The 20721-nt window shown below is 49.0% G+C and overlaps 1 protein-coding gene across 1 annotated transcript in view; it reads left to right on the top strand.

Annotated features, from left to right (window-relative positions):
• Positions 1–20721, top strand: part of CSMD2 (CUB and Sushi multiple domains 2) — a 548714-nt gene that overhangs the window by 417375 nt on the left and 110618 nt on the right. The window contains exons 26-29 of the mRNA XM_053921210.1: positions 2384–2586; positions 7905–8096; positions 12655–12793; positions 16751–16938. Of these exons, the coding sequence (XP_053777185.1) occupies positions 2384–2586; positions 7905–8096; positions 12655–12793; positions 16751–16938 (722 nt within the window). The remainder of the gene's footprint in view (positions 1–2383; positions 2587–7904; positions 8097–12654; positions 12794–16750; positions 16939–20721) is intronic.

Below are 20721 nucleotides of genomic sequence, written 5' to 3'. Positions count from 1 at the left end.
CAAGATGTTAACAATGGATGGAAGAAAAGGTGAGGGGTCTGTAGGCATTCTCCGTATTATCTCTGCAACCTTTATGTAAGTCTAAAATTATTCTAAAATACAAACTGATTAGAAGAGAGAGTCGCACAGGCTCATCACCAAGGCAGCTTTGGCAGTCAGAACCATTTTGTTCTGGAAGATTTCCGATTCCTACTGAGCTCTGTGGCCAGTGGGCACCCTGCCCACAGAGAGCCCTGTCCGGCTTCCTCAGGGTGTTACGGATTTGCTGGGGCAAGCTGGTGCACAGCTAATATCCTGAGTCCTGCTCTGGGGAAGCCAAGGGGTAGGCTTACCCTGGCCCCCGCCACAGCTGGGCCAGACTGTGTTTTAGAGCAGATGTAGGTTCACAGCTAAGTGGAGAGGAAGATGCAGAGATTTCCCAGATGCCCCCTGCCCTCACACGTGTACAGCCTCCCCCGCTATCAACATCCCCACAAGAGTGGGACATTTAGTACAGTTGATGAGCCTGCCCTGACACATCATTACCACCCAAAGTCCATCGTTTACAAGAGGGTTCGCTCTTGATGTTGTAGATTCTATAGATCTGGACAAATGTGTAATAACATGTATGCACAATTATAGTGTAAGAGTATTTCCACTCCGTGAAAATCCTTCCTGTTCCACCTGTGCATCCCTCCCACTCACCCAGGCCCTGGGTCACCCAGGCTGATCTTTCTACGGTCTCCATAGGTTGGCCTTGTCAGGTTGCCACGTAGTTAGAATTGCGCAGTATGTAGCCTGTTCAGAATGCCTTCTTCTCACTTGGCAAAATGCACTTAAGTGTCCTCTATGTCTTTTCATGGCTTGATAGCTTATTTCTTTTTAGAGCCAAATAATATTTCATTTGGATGTACCACAGTGTATTAATTCACTTACTTACTAGAGGCTATCTTGGTTGTTTCCAAGTTTTGCAATTAGGAATAAACTTTCTAAATATCTAAGTGCAGGTGTTAGTGTGGACATACTTTTCGGTTCACTTGGCTAACACCAAGGAGTGTTATTGCTAGATTGTATGTTAAAAGCATGTTTAGTCTTTAAGAAACTGCCAAACCATCCTCCAACTGGCTGTATCATTTCGCATTCCCACCAGCACACGCGAGAGCCCTCATCAGCATTTGGTGTCTGTGTTTCTGCTTTAAGCTTTTCTAGTAAGTGTGTTGTGTCATCTCATTGCTGTTTTAATTGGCATCTCCCTGGTAACATATGATGTGGAGCATCTTTGTAGAAGCTTATTTGCTATTTGCATATCTTCTTTGGTGACATGTCTGGTAAAGTTTTTGTCCCATTTTTTAAATTGGGTTGTTTGTTTTCTTATTGTTGAGTTTGAGGAGTTCTTTTTATATTTTGGATAACACTCCTTTATCAGATGTGTCTTTTGCAGATATTTTCTCCCAGTCTGCAGCTTGCCACTTTATTCCCTTGACATTATCTTTTGCAGAGCAGAAGTTCTTAATTTTAATGCCTTCCAGCTTATCCGTTGTTTTCTCATAGATCTTGGTTTTGGTGTCATATCCCCTAAGTCATACGGTACCCAAGGTCATCTAGGTTTTCCCCTATGTAATCATCTGGGAGTTTTAGTTAGAGGTTCACATTTAGGTCTGTGATCCGTTTTAGTTCATTGAGGGTGTAAGGTCTGTATCTAGATTCAGTTTTTTGCGTGTTGTTGCAGCACTACTTGTTGAAGAAATTATTTTGGCTCCATGGTACTGCCTCTGCTCCTTTGTCAAAGATCAATTGGCAATATTTACGTGCGTCCATTTCTGTGCTCTCTGTTCTGTCCCAGGGATCTGTGTGTCTGTTATTTCACTGATGCCACACACCTTGATTACTGTAGCTTTATAGTAAGTCCTCCCATCACGGAGTGTCAGTCTTCCGCCTTTTGTTCCCTTCAGTGTTGGGTTGGCAGTTCCGGGTCTTCTGCCTGTCCGTTTAAACTTCAGAATCAGTTGGTCAATATCCACAAAACAACTTGCTGGAATTTTGATTTTGTGGGTTTTATCTATATCCTTTATCTCACCTAGACCTTACCATCTCCTCAGCATCCCCCTCACAATCTAGGGGAACCGGGGGGCTGTCATGTAGAACTGAGGAGACAGGTGGGGTTTGACAATGGCAACATGAAGCTCATAGGAACAAATGAGATGCACCAGACCTACACCCCTCACCCTTGTCCCATTGCTGGTGACTCCATGGGAGGCATGAGCTCCATGGGAATTACCAGGATGCTGCGTGACACTGCCTTGTCTTGTTTCCTGCAAGTCTTCGGTGAATGGCCTTCCCTAACCGGAAGCCCTGGACAGAGCCGCTGAGCCCCCTCTGAGTGCTGCCTCCTCTCTCCATGCAGGCTCCACTTCCTGGTGTTTGACACGGAGGAGGTCCATGACGTGCTGCGCATCTGGGACGGGCCTGTGGAGAGCGGTGTCCTGCTGAAGGAACTCAGCGGCCCGGCCCTGCCCAGGGACCTGCACAGCACCTTCAACTCGGTCGTCCTGCAGTTCAGCACTGACTTCTTCACCAGCAAGCAGGGCTTTGCCATTCAGTTCTCAGGTCTGTGCCTGCCTTCCGCCAGCCCCTCTCCATTTGTCCTGCTGCCCAACGCCAACCTCTCCGCCCTGGAGCCCCTCCTTCCCCCTCATCTCTCCACTCATGTAACAATATTTATTGAGCATCTGCTATGTGCCTGGTGCAAGGTTAGCCCTTGGTCGAATATACATGCTGCGCTTACTCAGTGCAGGGAGGGAGGAGACAGGCAGGTTAATAGACACTCACATGGAAATTTCTAAGTATCTGGAGGAGAAATATAAGCTATGATGCTCACCTTTGGGCTCCAGGAAGGCACTCCAGGAAAGATAATGCCCAGGCTCAGACCTGAAGATGAGTTACAGGAGAAAAGACAGTGTTTCAATCAGGGAGCAGTCAGCTGTGACACGGAGTTGGTCTTGCCACTGAGCTGGGCTTGGGAGCATGGTGGAGCCCCGCGAGATGAAGAGGAGAGAAAGGCATCCTAGGTCTGAAAGCACGTGAGCCAGTGCAGAGCAGGATATCAGGCTCTGAAGCAGAGGCGTGTCCACTGTGGCTGAAACACGGGAGTGTGGAGGGACGCAGAGGAGGTCGAGGCACTGGTGGTTTGGGGTGTGGTTTTGGAAGAACTGATCTGATGTGGCACATGTTCTAGTCTTAGTTTAGTAAAGGTCTGGAAGCCAACTGTGAATAATCTACATTCAATTAATTATGTACTGCCATAGCCAATTATGGAGGAGCATGACAAAGAGCTACCAAAAAATGGGCAACGCTCAAACATTAAGTCTCAATATTAGATAATTTATATGATTGGCCCTGCCTCTCCCTGTGATGCATCATCTCATCTCCTCTGAAGTGCCTCTCTCATCACTCATCTCCCTGCACAAGTGACTCTACCTCAGTTGGTGCTTATGTTTATTATACAGCAGCTGTCTTCATTACCATCTCCTTACTCCACCGTCTGCCTGGGTGAGGGGGGTTGCCATGGTGATTCCGGAGCGAGTCTGTGTGGCACCTGTGCTGTGGCCTTGCCTCCACGTTCTTGCTTGGTTGGTGTATCAGCTAAGGGTGGTTGGGTATATCTCTGGTCCCCGTGGGGCTGTAATGGGCTTACGGACCCTGCTCCTAGCTCTTTTATGATCCATCTTCTCCACAGAAATGAGCATTTAGCTGTGTGGGGGGCAGATGAGCGTCTCCAGCATCAAGTTCCTTTGTACTCATTAATTTGCCCACTTAACACTAATGCAGGCTTCCAGCCTGGTGAGGAACAGCTCCTTACAGGGTTCATTGGGAGTCTTCTTCCTTGAAATCGTGGCACACATTCACCCAAGGAGAGTCCCTGGGGGCCACTGAGTAACACTGAACTTGTCTAAGATTAGGGTCCCAGCATGGGACAACGAGGGAGTCACTTTAGATAAGCATTTCCCAGCATCTGGTCCCTGGAGTTCCAGGGACTATTAATTGGTATTGCGGGAAGGAGTTTGCACGGTCAAGTCATGCTGGGAAGCTGGTTAGGTGGAGGCAGACCTAAGGAGGTTATCTGTAATTTGGGACCTCCCAGAACTTGGCAGTTTGCTAATGCAGGTAAATTCAGAAGGTGCTGGTAAGTCACAATTCCCAAATATATTTGGCCACGGATGACTTTTTTCTCAGCCACCGCAAGTGACTAGCATTTTCTGAAACAAACTTTGGAAATTGCTGGAAGAAGCAAGAGAAGGATCTCGCAGCAGCAAGGAGGGAAGAATGCTAAAGAGGTGGCTCGGTGCACTCTCTGGGAAAAGGAGTACTATGAATAATTAAACAAGACATGTATTTTCTCTGACTCTGCCCAAGCCAATGAGTTTGGCTTAAAAAAAAAAAAAAAAAGCCCATAATTGTACAGACAAATTCCCCCATGGATCTGCATTATCTGACCTCCACTCCATCCTCAGCATTACCACGTGGGACAGAGTCCCTGGGCGTGCTAATGAGCCGTGCCTTCCCCCTGCCGCATCCGCTATGTTCTCATACATTGCCCAGCTCTCGGAAATACTATTCCTCCTTCGAGGGTCATCTCAGAGGCCACTTCTTTCTAATCTCCCCACTCTGGATAAATCGCTCTAGACTATGGTGCTTTCAGCACTTCACTTCTTCTTCCTCAGCACAGTGTCAGTTCCAGACACCGCTTTCTGTTGGAGCTGCCCGCCTACTTGCCCTCCCACAGAAAGCCCCTAGGGCAGGGCTGTCAAACTCAGTTTCACCAGGGGCCACATCAGCCTCACAGTTGCCTTCAAAGGGCCCAAATAATTTTAGGACTGTATAAATGTAACCACTCCTCAACTATTAAGGAGTTGAAATTCCATTCAGCCCTGTGAAGGGCCGAATAACTGTTAAGAGCCTATTACACTGCCCCCGGTGAAAATGAGTTTGACACCCCTGCCTTAGAGGCTGGGGGGGCACATCCTGCCAACCAGACTCCTCCAAAGGGAGCGCAGATGGCAGGTGCCCACGCGCTGCTTGCTGAACAGTTGGCACATGAAGACGTAAACAAATAAATGGATCGTTTTCTCCCATGCAAGGGTTTCCTTGGTAGGGCAAGCCACCCTAGGCAAAGCTACCTAGCCTGGACTCCAGGAAGGCAGTGACAACCTGGGCCAGTGTTCTGGGTGTAACTGAGGCTCAGGAAAGGTCACCTTCCCTGTTGCTGTCATTGGTTAGCAAATACCAGGACTACCCTAGGGAAGAGAGGATGGCTTACCCCATGTTAACTTTATAGTGTGTGTTTGACAGGGGATTTACAGAAATGCCAGGGACGACTAGTGCCGGCTTGGCTTTATTGAGTAAACATGACTATGTAACATCTAACATCCTGTCTGGACCACGTGATCCAGCCTTTCCCTGGGGGCTGTGCCAAGCAGCTCAAATTCAGGAGCAGTAAAAAGAGAGAAAGAACAAAAAAAAAAGGTGAGGGGGAACACTGACGGAGAGGGAAGTATAGTCTCTGCCATCTATTGAGCAGACACCATGCTAAGCTCTCTCCCACATTCCCTCTTATAATGCTCACGGGAACCTTAAGGTTTGGGCACCATTATTAATCCAAGGTGCAGATGTGGCTCCAAGGCCCAGACAAGTTTCTCGTGCAAGGTCATCTAGCCTGGATCCATACCCCGGTGTCTGATTCCCAAAGCCAGGCTCTTAATCATTGCACTCTGTCACTTCCCATATAAATAATCTTTCTGAGTATGGCCAGGACAGTAAGGGTTTCCCCCTCCCCTACCAAGGAATCATTTACATGTGTTCAGTGCACTGGAAAGCTAGAGATGAAAGCCAAGTCTGTTTTTACTGAGCACTCCTTGGTGCTGGGTGCTGTTCTAGGCCCCAGGGGTGCAGCTGGAAACGAGACAGCCAAGGTCTCTGTTTCCATAGAGATGTATGAGTGATAGACAATAAAGAGACCAACAAATAAATTAGCAGGATGACTATAAACTGTGCTATAAAATGAACAAAATGGGATAGTGTAGTAAAATTGATGGAAGGGGGTTAAGGATGAGCCCAGAGAAAGGTGACCAACGAGGCCTGTCTGCGGAGGTGAGGTGGGAGCTGACACCTGAATGACAGGATGGAGCTGGCATAAGAAGGTCTGTGGCAGGGTCATTCCAAGTGGGGGGACCAGCCGGTGCTCTGGGGGCAGTGGGGGAGGGGGCTGAGCCTGCTGTGTTGGAAGAAGATTTTACAACTATGGCTGGAGCACTGTGGTAGCAGGTCTCCGATGGTATTAATAGTGAAAACTGGATAAAAGCAAAGGATGGTTTTAAAGTCCAAAAGGGGAGGACTTGAGATAGGATACCATCTTCCAGGAGTCAGCAAACTTTTTCTGTAAAAAAAAAAAAAGCAGAGAGTAAATATTTCCGGCTTCGTGGCATGGGCCATATGACCTAACAGCTCAGCTCGGCCATAGCACGGAAGCAGCCATGGGCGAGATGTAAACCAATGAGCATGCCCGCGGCCCGGCAAAACTGCACTGACAGGAACAGCCATAGAGCCAGATCGGGCTGTGGGGCTAGCTGCTTACCGTCTTGGGTACTACTGGGTACAAGGTATTAGATTCTATAACTCCAGGTTCATCCACACAATCCTAGGTCTTAATAATTAGTGATATGAGGGTGTGCATTGCCCTAGGCTAATGCTTCTTGAACTTTTCCACTGAAGTCCCAGAAGCCGAAGAGAGTGAAAGCCTACTTCCAGAAGATCTGGAGGGTGTAGGAAGCATTAAATCTCCTTGAAAATTCCAGTTTTTGCTTAAGAACTAATACGAATTTCACAGTCCACTCCATGATAACTTCACTGGTTTGAGTATAAAAGTTATTTTCCCCAAAGTTTTAAAGAAAAACTGACCCTCCAAGCAAATGAATGTTATTGACCCTGTGGCCTCCAGAACTTCCTGTCCCTGGGCCTGCCAACCAGTCTGTGAACGATGACATAGGCGGGAGCTGGGGAGGTGGCCGGGGTCCTCGCAGCTGCCTCAGGAGCCTCTCTCTGGACTTTCTCTCGTGCCGCCTCCTTCGGTGCGTTTTCTCAGGCTTCATTCACCCTCCCACTCACTCGTTCGTGCATTTATTCCTTCTTTCCGCCGTTCGTTGGGTGTTCACTTTGAAAACATCTGCTTTGTATTGCCCTGCATGGGCGTCAGACTACACACAGCTCCTAAATTTCTGAGTTTTTTGAATTTTTAATACTTCTCAGTTGCTTACGCTTGTTTTGAACCTCTGCTTCATTGCAAACATCAGATTTGTCTTCGGTTCCGCTCTGATGAGCCTTTGGTTGTCTGCCATGTGAGCGAGAATAGCTTTCAGCCGACTCTGTAATTCCGCACCTTCACAGCCGCTGCTCGGCGCTCAGGCAGCCGGCCCCCAACTCCTCAGCACCCCCTTCTGATTGAATTTGGAGTTTAAATTGAATTATCCTGTCACTCCCTTATACTGATCACGTTGCCTACATTAGACAAAATTGCGAAGCTTATCTGTGTAACAGTCTTGTGTCATTAAATCAAACCGAACTCAGTTCTGCAATCATAGCAGTGTGATCACGCTTAACTCAGATTCCACGATGGGGATGACAGTGATGGCGAAGAGACTGGAAGGGTGGGTGGCGGTCCTAGCGCTGGTGGAGGGAGTGACAGAAACAGGGATCAGGACGGAGATGGTGGCACTGTTGCCACAGTGGACGACACTGTCGGGAGGTGACAGAGATCACGGCAGTGGCTCTGTGATGGCCGTGGTGATGTCAGTGAGGGTGACACACTGGGAGCCTCGATGTCTGGCTGACGGCAAGGCAACCCCACTTTCTCTTCTGTGTTCTTGTCCCAGTGTCCACCGCAACATCCTGCAATGACCCTGGGGTCCCACAGAATGGGAGCCGGAGCGGCGACAGTTGGGAAGCTGGCGACTCCACAGTGTTCCAGTGTGACCCTGGCTACGCACTGCAGGGGAGTGCAGAGATCAGCTGTGTGAAGATCGAGAACAGGTTCTTCTGGCAGCCCAGCCCACCCACGTGCATTGGTACGAACCCTGCTCACGGGTGTCAGCACTGGGGTGCTCCAGACCCCACCCTCTTTCCATATAAGTGGCAGCTGCATTTTGAGCCTGGCCAGGAGACTCAGAACAGTGAAAAGCTGCATAAAATACAGTTTGCTTTGCGTGAACATGTGCACACATGCATGTACACACACACACACATTCACACAGTTACACTCTACACACTACCAACTCTTCACTCTCCAAAACGGTCCAAAGGTTTCTAAGCCAGGCATGTCTGTTCCTTTTCTCCTGGCTCAGGAAGTGTAGGTTAGAAGTGGACAGTGGGTCACGTCGGGTAGTAGGGTCAGCAGGTTCCACAATGACCCTCCCATTACCCCAAGCACTAGAAGGGCACCCACAGGCTTGGCATGTAAAGGAAAGACCCCGCTCTTCTTCTTCCCAATGAAACTGTGGGTCACCTGGGTTTTAGTTCTGTAGATCTACCCTTTAGTCTTAAAATCTCTCCATGTGACAGATGAAGAACTGGAGGCTCTGAGGCATGTCCAAGGTCATGTAGCTTGCAGGGGTTGGGTCGGAATAATCCTGCTGCTAGCAACTCAAGTCTGGGAGGAGGGGGAAATTGAAGGGCAAGGAGCACAGGAAAGAAAGAGGGATACAATCAGTCAAACATTCCAGGTGTTCACTTCCACTCGGCTCTTTTTCTCAGGCCAGATACTGAATGTATTTCCCATGTCAACAATGGGTGTTAGAAGGGACCCAGTAGTCACTGAGTCCTCACTGTGGGCTGGCCGCACACGGGACACTTTCTTATGCAGCCCCATTTCACCGTCCCTGCAGCGCTCAGCAAGGAGCACCATCCCCTTGTTTTACAGTCGAGGAAACTGACACATGGACAGGTTTGGGTGTCTCACCCTAAATCACAGAGCGAGGATAGGACAGAGCCAACGCTGAAACCCAGATCAGTCTGGAGGCAAAGTCTTTCCTTTTCCTCCCTCCCACATGGGCCCCTGCTGGAGATGGGTGCGGGGGACTTTTAGAGACAAACGGGCCCCAGAAGGGCCCGCCCGGCCACGCAGCCTCCCTCTGGCCTCTGAGCACCGGCCTCTGCCCGTCATGCGCTGAGGCCTGGCATTGAAGATGGGCCCCAAATCCTGTGCCTCAGCGGTTGTTAGGAGTCCCCTGGGCGTGTGTGTCGGGGACATGGTGCCTGGACAGTGAACAGGACGGTGAGATCTGCGTTCCAGAGTCAGCCCAGTTCTCACTTACATGGTGTGACGTGTCAGAAGGAGTACGAGCAGTGAAGGAGACAGATCCAAGCTTAGTTCCCGGCACTGTCACTTACTAGTTCAGTGGCCATGGGAAAATTGCTTCAACTCTCTGAGCCTCAGTTTCCTCACCTGTAAAGTGAAAGTAAATATACTTCCTCAATAGCATTGTGGGGGTGAGCACGTAACTAACCCCAATCTCAAGAAATACTCATTTCTCTCCTTTCCTCCTTCCTTCCTCTGTTCTCCCTTCTTTCCCAGTTTCCCTCTTTCAAGCTTTTGCATTCACTTCCCTTCCCTGACCCAGAACTCCTTCTAGTCAAGGGGTTTCAGGAAAGGCTCTGGAAGGAATCAGATGAGCTCTGGGTTCCCTTCCAAATTCAGCATCCTAGACAGCAGCGATTCCGTAGGCTTACCTTGCAGAAACGCAGGTCCTGAGGCAAGACCATTCCAAGTGGAGAAGGAAGGCTGCCTTGTGTTAAGCTGGTGAGCAGTAGGTGAGCAAGCAAGCAGGGCAAAGAGTTTAATTCAGCTTTCGTGACCCATTCTTCTGCTCCCTGAGGCCTCCGCTGTGTTTCTCAGGCAACAAAGTGAGTGTCTTTGCCTCTCGTCTCAAATAGTCTGGCAATCCCAGTGACAAGCCCATGATTTCCAGCTCCCTTGGCCAGCTGAAAGCTCTGGCCTGGCTGGCCTTGGCATCCCTTCATTATAGGGAGGAAGCAAAGGGAGAAAACAAGTGTTTACTGAGAGTCACCCCCATGACAGGCCCTGTGCTGGACATTGCAGCTACGTGATCACAAACAGAATCACCGTGTGTCAAGTTGAGAGCTCAGGTTCTGGATTCCAGCTACCTGCATTCCAATTTGGCTTTACAACTGCGAGCTGTGTGGCCTTAGACAAATTACTTCCTCTCCCTGTGCCTTGTTTTCCTCCCCTGTGCAATGGCGGAAATGAAAGTACCCACCTCATAGGGTTAAATGAGATAATACTGCGAAGCTCGTCAATTTATGCCCTGGTTCATAGTAAACACTACACACATGAGAAGCCATTATCATCATCATTCTTTTTTGTTTGTTTCATAGGTGAGGAAATGGAGGCTCAGAGAGGTGGGGTAACTTGCCCAAACTCACAGCTCGTAAGTGGCGTAGTCAAAATTTGAACCCAGGACTGCATACTTTCCAAATCAGTGGTCTTTTTCACAACTCTCACTCCTTAGTACATACAGCCTGCCCACTTCTCAGCCATCTTGGAATGATCAGCCAAGGTTGGGGGCTGGCAGGGGGAAAAAAAGGAAGTTTCAGAACCCCCCAGGGTCACCCCACCTGTGGCAAACATAATGGAAAGCCCCCTGAGCTACGAAGGAAGGCCAGGCCTGGTAGCCCTTGCCCAAATGAAGGCATCATTGTGCCCCCTTGGGAAGACCCCCCCAGGGAGCAGGGCAGCCAACATGACAAGGGTTTCACCCTCTCACTGACTCTGCCCCACTGTGTTTCTGGGCAGGGCCGCTCTCTGCAGGCTGGGCAGCACGCGCTGGCTTGGTGAGTGCAGTGTCACTCTGGTCGTGCGGGCCTCTGGTCTGTCCCACTCACCCAACCACTTTCTCCAGGGAAGGCTCGGTGGAGAAGAAGCACATGAGACACAGGGCAGACCTGACTCAGGGAACCAGCCTCACTCGCAGAAGCTCTTGGACCCGGGCTGTCCCCTGCTGGCCTGTGGGGAGGGACACTCCTCTCTACTCCCACTGCCATCACCGGTTCCGAGGGGGTAGAGAAGAATGGGGAAGTGACAGGCTTCAAGCCAGACACATGCGGGTTTGGGTCTCAGAGTGATTGGGGCAAGTGACGTAACCTCTCTGAGCCTCAGTTCCTCCTTTCTAAATCAGGAAGGATAACCCAGAGCTCACTGAGTTGCTAGGAGACCTAAAGGAGATAAGGTATCTAAAATATCTGACATTTAACGGGAGCCCGCCTGAGTGTTCCTGGTACTCAAGTCAGTATCTGAGATATATTTTCCACAGGAAAAAAAAACACACTACTTATGACCACTCAGGTTTTATGTTCAACCATGTTGGGACTTTTATGGCCTGGCTTGAAGACCTACCATTTTTTAAAGAAACCCTGTTGGGGGTTGGTCCAGCCCTGGAAGTGCTGCTCTGCTGCACTGTGCGGCAATGAAGCTCAGCTCTGTGACAAGCAAGCAGCTGCTGTTTGCTTCCGGCTTCTAGGATGCAGCCTTGGCTCCTATCCCCACGTCCAGTTTTGGATTGTCTGGGCCTCTTGAACGGCTCTCTCTGCTCCTGTGGGCTCACTGTTTGCCTGCTTCACTGCCAGTCGCCGACGGTGCACTGTGGTTTTCAAACCAAGCCATATTTATAGTCTTGGCCATCTTTTCCTCCACTTTATCAAACCTTCATGCTACAGTGCAATAGCCCAGCCAATTACTACAGAACCTGAGTCAGGATCTGGGGGCCCTGGGAGACTCTGAGTGAGCAGCCTGCTGTATCGCTGGCCACCTTCCCTCTCCCTGCCAGCTGGGAAGGCCTGTCATCTCAGGGGAGGGAGACCACCATGGACTAATCAGGTATTTGTAGTATTTCTGTACCACTGAGGCGTCCATGCCCTTTGACAAGGTCTTTGGGAAAATTGGGAGGTATCTACAGCCCTCTCATAGATGCCAAGAGCACCAGAAGTGTAGGAGGCCAGCACGCTTGGCTGGTGACCTTGATAATGACTGCCACTATTCCTGACCTCGACTGCACCAGAACTCTTGGTAAATACCCACAGTGCTCCCCTGGAAAGTGGATGTGGGGGGCAGTGGGAGGAGACCAGGTAAAAGTCTCCAGGCATCAACTGCTTATGGCATGCCAAATGCTTTAAGAGACGTCTCCAAAACCTTTGCAGCCACCCCATGAAGGAGGTATTGTCTCCTTTTGCAGTAGAAGGACACTGAGGTCCAGAGGGATTAGGTCAGCTCCCTAAGGTCATGCAGCCAGGAACTGGCAGAGCCAGGGATTTTTGTTTTGAATAATTCTTTGAGGTGGAATTCACATGACATAAAATTAGCCATTTCAAAATGAATGATTCGGTGGCAGTCAGTACCTTCCCAGCATGGTGCAACCCCTGCCTCTAGTGCCAAAGCACGTCCGTCACTTCGGGGTGAAACCGCGTACCCGCCACAGTCCACCCCTTGGCCTCCAGATCCAGGTGTTAACTCAGGTGTGTCAGACTCAATCCTTCCTACTGTGCCTATGAATGCCCATTAAATGATGACCCAGTAAAGGGGACAGTCTTACCCTTGTCTTCTTCTCTCCTCAGCTCCCTGCGGGGGAGACCTGACGGGACCATCAGGAGTCATCTTGTCCCCAAATTACCCAGAACCCTACCCACCAGGCAAGGAGTGTGACTGGAAAGTGACCGTCTCACCGGACTACGTCATCGCCCTGGTATTTAACATGTATGTACCTTTCCCCTGGGTGGGAGACCAAGGGGTCAGAGCAGCTGCGGGTTTCCGATGTGGGTCTCTAGGTGAGTATACACAGGTCTGCTGGGAGCGGAGTTCTCCATCCACCGGAGGTGTAGGAGTCCCGAAGGGGAGAGATGCTAGCATTTACGTAACATCTGTTATGTGCCCACTACGGCACTCAGTGGCTTTACATATATTCTTTTTTAATCTTATCATAATTAATGAAGTAGCTATTATAATTTCTTTTTTTTTAACCTCTAAAGCTGTTGAGATTCAGGAAGTAGGGCCTTTCTGGATCCTCGTCTTCTGCCTTCCTGTTTTTCTTCCTCTGCTCTCACTTGGTCCCTTCCAGCACGCTCCCCAGCCTGCAAACAGGCTCCGGTTTTTCTCATGTGCTCCCCCACTATCTCCTTTATTCCCTTTAATTTTTAGAGAGAGGGAGAGAAACATCAATTTGTTGGTCCACTTATTTATGCGTTCATTGGTTGCTTCTTGTATGTTCCCTGACCTTGGATAAGCCCGCTACCTGGGGGTACTGAGACAACACTCTAATCAACTGGGCTACCCGGCCAGGACCCTCCTTTATTTCTTCTAGAGGCACGCTCTTTACAGGAATTGTCTCTGCTTCTCTTTCCTTCCTCCCCTCTGTTCACTCCAAAACCATTGAAAGCTGGTCTCTGCTTCCACAGTATAAATGTACCCATTAACTCCACTGATAAAAGACACCGGCAAACTCCTGGATGCTAAACAAAGTGGGACTTCCCATGTTTTATCCTCTTGCTCCTCTTGATCATTCCCTGCATCCCTATTCTGCTTCTTCCCCTACGGTTTTAGGAGGCTCCGCCCCCCACCACAGCCACTCTGGTTCTCCACCTTCTGTGATTGGTTGCTTCCTTGCCACGCCCCTCTTCCTTGGTCAGACTTCAGCCCTTCAGCCCTTTTCTCTTCTCATCCACACCTCCTTCCTGGACAAGCTCATCCACTCCCATGGCTTTCCTCTCCTAAACCGCAAACTGCCCTCTGCCACCTGCCCAGACTCCGTCCGGAGCTGCAAGCTCCTACCTCCAACTGCTGGGTGTCCCTGTCCGGTGCTGCAGGAGCCTCAGCTGCAACATATCGGCATGTTCTCCCCAGACGAGCTCTATTCTGAACACTGGGGATTGGCACCATCACCTGCCTTCACTGCTTCTTCTAGGAGTGACCAAGGCGTGGAGCTTTTGCTGCCTTAACACTCCTCATATCTTCCCTTCTTGTCCACCCTCCCAGCTGCTATCTTGGTTGAAGCCCTGTTATTTCCCATCTCAATGACTGCCATAGTCTCCTAACCGGTTCCACTACCGTGATCTGCCTTTCATGGCAATCTCTTCTTTAGCTAGCTGGCAGAGTGATCTTGTTGCATGAAAAAATGCTACGGCAACCACCCTATTTTCCATTTCAATGTATGATAATACTTCTCAGCAATCAGGAATAAACTACTGATACGTGCAATGCGGATGAATCTCAAAAATATCACACCGAGCCAAGGAAGACAAACACACAACAAAGTACATAATGTATGATTCCACTTACATAAAGTTCTGGGATCGGCAAAACTAATGAATGGTGATTAAAACAAATCTGTGGGGTGGTGGTTTCTGGGGGTGGGGAAGATTGAGTGGGAAGGGGCACCTGGGAACTTGGGATGGTGGAAGTATTCTGGGTCTTGCACTGCATGTGTCAAAATTGGTAAAGTATTAACCCATGTCACCCCGACAAAGTCAATACATTACATAAATATACAAACCGGCAGAGTGATACACTTAAGAGATGGTCCGTTCATGGTGTATAAAATACATTTACTTTAAAAGCAAAGAAACAACAAATAGATACTTTATTTTAAAATCCTAAGTGGCTCCTTCTTCCCTGTAAAGTCCAAACTTTCGAGTTTCATTCTAAGAGATCTAGCCCCTGCCTACCTCTCCATTCGGTCCCCCCCACCGCATTCCAACCCCACTGGTCCTAATCCCCAAGCTCCAGCCAGACTGAAGCTGTAGCAGTTTCCAAGACAGTTCCTTGCCCTTGTGACTTTGCCTCTGCTTCCCCTTCTCAGCACCTCCCTCTCCCTTCTTTGTCCAACCGCTGAGGGCCTTTTCATCTCCCTAGACCCAGCTCCAGCTTGGCCCCCACAAAAGCTTCATCTTCTCCTCCCCTAGGAACTTTGTGTTGTGTGACCCCATACACCTGTACAGACTTTAGACTTGGCTGTGTCATCTTCATGCCCATCACTTCCTTCAGCCCCATCACTGTTTTGCAGAAGGGGTGGTATCTGACACACCCCATGCCCTGGGCACCTTGCATAGTGCCTGGCGTATTGAGGGTACTCAGAAAAGATCCAATGATTGGAGGAAGGCAGTTAGGGAATGATGGAGCCATAATCTGTGACCGAGACTGGCCCACTCCAAACCCCTTCCCCGGTGGTTTTTAGAAGAGCAGATGGGTGGAAGCAGAGTTATGGGACAAGAAGACCATCCCTCCCAGCAATGATGGGGTGAGCCTGCAGCCAATGCCAGTGTGAGAGGGTGCCATGTGGGAAGAAAGCCAATGCACATCCCATCTCTCTGCCGGTCCTACCCCTTTGTCCTAGAGATGCCACGCCCCCTCGCTCCGCTGCATGTCTTCGCTAAAGGGTAGAACTACACTGTACTCTCAGTCCAGCCAAACGGGGTATCTGGGTATCTCAGCCCATGGCTGGGCTGTGAGTTTGCATCAGAAGTTTGTTTTCTGCAAACTCAGTTCCTCTCATTCTGTTGTTTTCACCTTTGCACGCTTGATTAGTACCAATTGCCTTTGTTGAACAGATACCTAAGAGTAGAATCATAGGGCATGTGTTCAGATGGAGTAGATACTGTGAAACAGTTTTCCAAAGCGGTTGAGCCATGGGTTAGGGGAGCTCCAGTGGCCCCACATTCTTACCAGTCCTTGGAATGTTCCATCATTTTTCACTCTCTTCATTCCAGTGGGATAAATTATCGATACATTCAAGGACTCTAATACTCAACTTACTAAATAAACTAAGACAGTTTTAAAAATAGATGTTTTTCCCACACTATGCCAGGATAGCTAAGAAAGAGGCAAGCTGGCGGTGCCAGGAGTCGGGTGGTAGCACATCCTCAGGAGAGCTGAGAACTGGCTCGGGGGTATGGGAAAGAAGCTGGGATCCTCCGAGACACAGGCCCCTTCCTGCCTGGAACTGGTTCCCTGGGTAGCTCCTTCTCTCCTGGAAAAGAAGGTGCAACCTAGCACAGTATAAAGAACATCAGAGGAAGGAAGAGACCTGCTCTGCTGACCCCTGGATGTGCGGAGTTATAACTCATTTTCCCTTCTGCACACAGTGTAGAGGATATAGACAATATTGCATTATAATCACCAAACTATTTAAGAGAGTCTATCTCAATGATTCCAGCCACTAAAAAGAGATGATAATTGTGTGAGGTGATAAAGATGCTTAATATATGCTAATGCATATATAAATGTATCCAGTCTACTTGTATACTTGAAACTTACACAGTGGTATATGTCAAATATATTTCAATTTAAAAATATTTTTTAAAAAGGGGTTGTTAAGTTTCAGCTCCAGCTTTCTGGGTGCTGGCTCTGGAATCTGCCTCCTCTGCCCCGAGCCTGCTTCCGCCATCTTCTCCACCAACTAGGAGGTCACTGGGGCTTCATCCTTACCCCCACCCTGGAAGTCCAAGGGGTTGGGCACCAGTGGGTTGGGAGGCTTGCTGTCTGGGAGGCTCCCCCTCAGATACCAAGGGACAATTGTATTGAAATGGTCATATAGTTTTGTCTTTTATTCTATGATAGAGTATACAGTAATTGAATTTTAGGTGTTAAACCAACTTTGTGCCCAGTTCGAGCCTTTATTTGACCTTAGTGGGGTGGGGGTGGGATGTTTTTGTTCCCCAGCTTTAGCTTGGAGCCTGGCTATGACTTCCTCCATATCTACGATGGACGGGACTCTCTCAGCCCTCTCATAGGAAGCTTCTACGGCTCCCAGCTCCCAAGCCGCATCGAGAGCAGCAGCAACAGCCTCTTCCTCGCCTTCCGCAGCGACGCGTCGGTGAGCAATGCAGGCTTCGTCATCGACTACACAGGTAAGGGCAGCTCATCCCATTCCTGGGGTCACAGTGCATTGACCTCTGTCCCAAGGACACTCCTGGCCATGCTCTGGTACCTTGCCGTGGACTGGATACTTTCCGATACTTTGTGATCACATGTTCTCATCCCTCTAGTTTTCCCATTCTTTTATTCTCATTGTACTTCTGAATTAATGAAGACAAGTTCAGTTGTGTCAGGGTCAAGTGCAGGGATCAGAAAGTTTTTTCTTAAAGAACCAAACAGCAAAGATTTTCGGCCGTGAGCCACATCACCTCTGTCACAGCCGCTCAGCTCTGCCGTGGCAGCGCTAAGGGAGCCAGAGACGAAATACGGAGGGATGGGTGTGGCTCTGTCCCAGTAAAAGTCCACTTACAAAAAACAGGCCCTTTCACTGCCTGGTCAAGTCTGTCGGGTTAACTGGGTTCAGGGCGCATTAGCGGGTCAAGTCCACTTGGCGGTTGTGTGGACTTGGGCAAGTTCATTTAACCTCTGAAAACTCCATTTTCCCATCTATAAGATGAGGGTAGAGTACTTCCTGTCTCTACCCTCATCTGAAGAATGTAAAGATCAACCAGTGCATGCGTCATAGTCAGTGCCCGGCACACGCTAAGCCTTCCGTGACTTCAAACGGAAGCAGTCGCAGTCGTGAGAGTAGTTCCAGGCTCTGGGGCACTCCACTTTCTTCCACTCTCTCCTTGACCTTTTCTTCTCCCCTCGTTACCCCAGACACCATTATCCAAATCCGAACTCCATTTTCTTGCTTGATGGGTGAGCGTGGCAAGTCATTATCGCTTGGAACCCATTTCTCCATCTTTATCTAATTATGTTTCGGGAGGTTAAAATTAAAAGGTATTGTATGCTTACATATAATATGTCTGAGTATAATAGCCAGTATGTACTGCAGACACTCGAGGGATGATCAATTTTGTTAATGTTACTGTAACCCAAGTTCATCCCGGCCTCATCAGCCTATGTGAACAAATGGAGTCACATTACCCATTAAAAATAAAAGGCTTCTGGGTCATGTCCCCCACTTGCATAAAAGGTTGCTGGTAGGACCTCAGCAACCTTTTAAAGTGCTCTATAATTAAATATTTTTGGCAACTCCTGCAAATATCTCACATGAGCTCCCAACTACTATCAATCATAAAAATGGCTAACCAAGCACTTTACACCCATCAATTCGTCAAAATCCTCGTAAATATCATTTGTCTGCTATCTGCCCGATCCAGTTCTAGGAGATACTGGCTGCACAGATGAGAGAGTGTTCGGCTTGTGGTCTACTTTCCTCGCGTGGCTGGCCTGGGGGAGAGATTTTGCTGTTGTCTCTTCCTCCAGACACCCACGGTTCGATAACCCTCCTGCACACCCACGAACCCTGCTCCACGTGCTGATACCAGCGCCAACACTGTCGCCCATGGAATTCTAGCAGAAGACACAGCTAAGACACTGCCCAGGCCCCCACCGCACCACCCATCGCCATCCCCACTGCCACATCATCACCATCATCACCGTTTTTCTTCTTAGTCATCATCTCTCTAATCGTACCCTCATCGGTGCTCTCAATTTTCCTAGCCTGAGGTCCTTCTGTTGCGTAAACCTTGCAAAAGCTCACCCTTTGTTATACCCACATCCACATGGTTGAACACAGCCAGAAAAAGTCACATAAACATGGCACTTAGAGCCACCACAGACAACATCCTTTAACCCAGCCAAGCCTTACCAGCCAGCAGAGTGACTTCTGACTTGTCCCACCTGAGTCTTCTACTTGGTGGACATTCCAAAATTTCACCCCAAACGTTACCACTTCCAGCCTCCTTACTAGATGACTGCATTTCTCCATCCCTGGATGTAGTAAGTTACTGGGTAAAAACTCCCTTGGCTTCTTCCCTAATCACCTTGTTCATGGTGACCTGACGGTGGCCACCTCTCTCCTAGGTCTTCTCCACTCAATCCGTGGGCTAGAGCTCCAGGTCCTCTTTCCCCCGAAAAAGTCCTTTCCACTTTTCTCTGTTGACCCAAAATCACATTTAGAGGAGTCCTCAGGTCTACAACGCAGCCCAAGGGAATAAGACCCACCTAGATGCCATCTGAGCCGGCCAAGTGACTGAAGGAGGCCAGTTACTGGGGAGAGGGGAAGGGTGAGGCATAGCACCTCCATGCGCCCTTCACCACCTTATTAGGATCTGTGGCACCAGGACCAAGATAAATGTGTCTGTTTGGGGTGGGGGGTACCTGGTGAGACCTGGAGCTGTCCTCCATCTTTCTCAGATTGCACACACCCTAATATTAGCCCACCCCTCTACTCTGCCTCCCAGTCTCTGCTTAGGTAGCCCATTTGCTGGGATGCAGGGATTCCTGCCTTATCCCATGGCAGGTCTCCTTCTCCCTGTCCCAGATTCCCGGATTCCCAGAGTGGGTCTCCTGCGCTGCCAGATCCCGTGACCTCAGTTATACTGACCCGTGCTCAATGTGTTTACAGAGGTGGCCTCCGTCACCTATTGATCAGTAGGCATTAAACAAGTTGCATAACTTCTCCGAGCATCGCTTCCTAATCTTTCAAAGAGGGACAGTGGTACCATGTGAAAGAGGGGTTGTGAAGGTTGGTAAATGGGCACAGCGCCCAGCAGGGCACTGATGCCAGCAGGTGCCTGGTGCATATTGATCCACCCACTTCATCCCAGTGCCTTTCCCTGCGCGATCAATGTTTCATTTGCTCTGCCCTTGTTTGGAAAGGAGAAAGGTTCGTACCCTTCTTCGTGGGGTTAGCCCAGTGGAACGAGTACATTTTCTTTTCTGATTACTGAAAATTATGAAGTGCAATTATGATGGTGAATACAGGCACACCTCAGAGTCATTGTGGGCTTGCTTCCAGACCGCCGCAATAAAGTGAACATTACAGTAAAGCTAGTCCCACAAATTCTTTTTGTTTCCTAGTGCATATAAAAGTTACGTTTATGCTGCACTGTAGTCTATTAAGTGCAATAGCATTGTGTCTAAAAAAAGGACATGTACATACCTTAATTAAAAAAAAAAAAAACATTATTGCTAAAAACGCTAACCACCATCTGAGCCTTCGGCAGGTCGGAATCTTTTTCCTGGTGGAGGGTCTGGCCCCTGTGCTGACGGCTGCTGACTGATCAGGGTGGGGGCTGCTGAAGGCCAGGGTGGCTGTAACAGTTTCTTAAAAATAAGACAAAGAAGTCTGCTGTGCTGATTGTCTCTTTCTTTCTCTAGAATACTTAGAGGCTGTTTTAGAGTTATTAGCTGGCCTTATCGTAATGTCTCAGGAGTAGGGAGGCCTGAGGGAGGGAGACAAATGGGGGAACTGCTGGTCGGTGGAGAAGGCAGAACACATACTGTCTTATGGGTTCAGCTTATGGCACCCCCAAAGTTACAGTAGTACCATGAGAGATCACTGATCGTGGGTTACGACAGCAAATGTAATAATAATGATAAGGTTTGGTGAAAATTACCCAAATGTGGCACAGAGACGTGGACTGAGCAAATGCTATTGGAAAAATGGCGCTGATAGACTTGCTTGACACAGGGCTGCCACAAACCTTCAATTTATAAAAAACACAGTATTAATAAGGCACAATAAAGTGAAGGGCAATCAAATGTGATATGTGTGTATATGTGACATGAATATCTGTGATAAGTGTGTGTGTCCTGGATACCTCTCCGGTCCTTAGCACAGAACTGAGACATGCTGCACTCTGCGAGCCCACAGAGCGCTCTGGGTGGAGGCGTGGTCCAGTGAGGACCTGCTGAGTCAG

This window comes from Desmodus rotundus, chromosome 3 (assembly GCF_022682495.2).
Source record: "Desmodus rotundus isolate HL8 chromosome 3, HLdesRot8A.1, whole genome shotgun sequence".
NCBI lineage: Eukaryota > Metazoa > Chordata > Mammalia > Chiroptera > Phyllostomidae > Desmodus > Desmodus rotundus.
The sequence above is the reverse complement of the archived record's forward strand: the minus strand, read 5'-3'. Positions and strand labels throughout refer to the sequence as shown.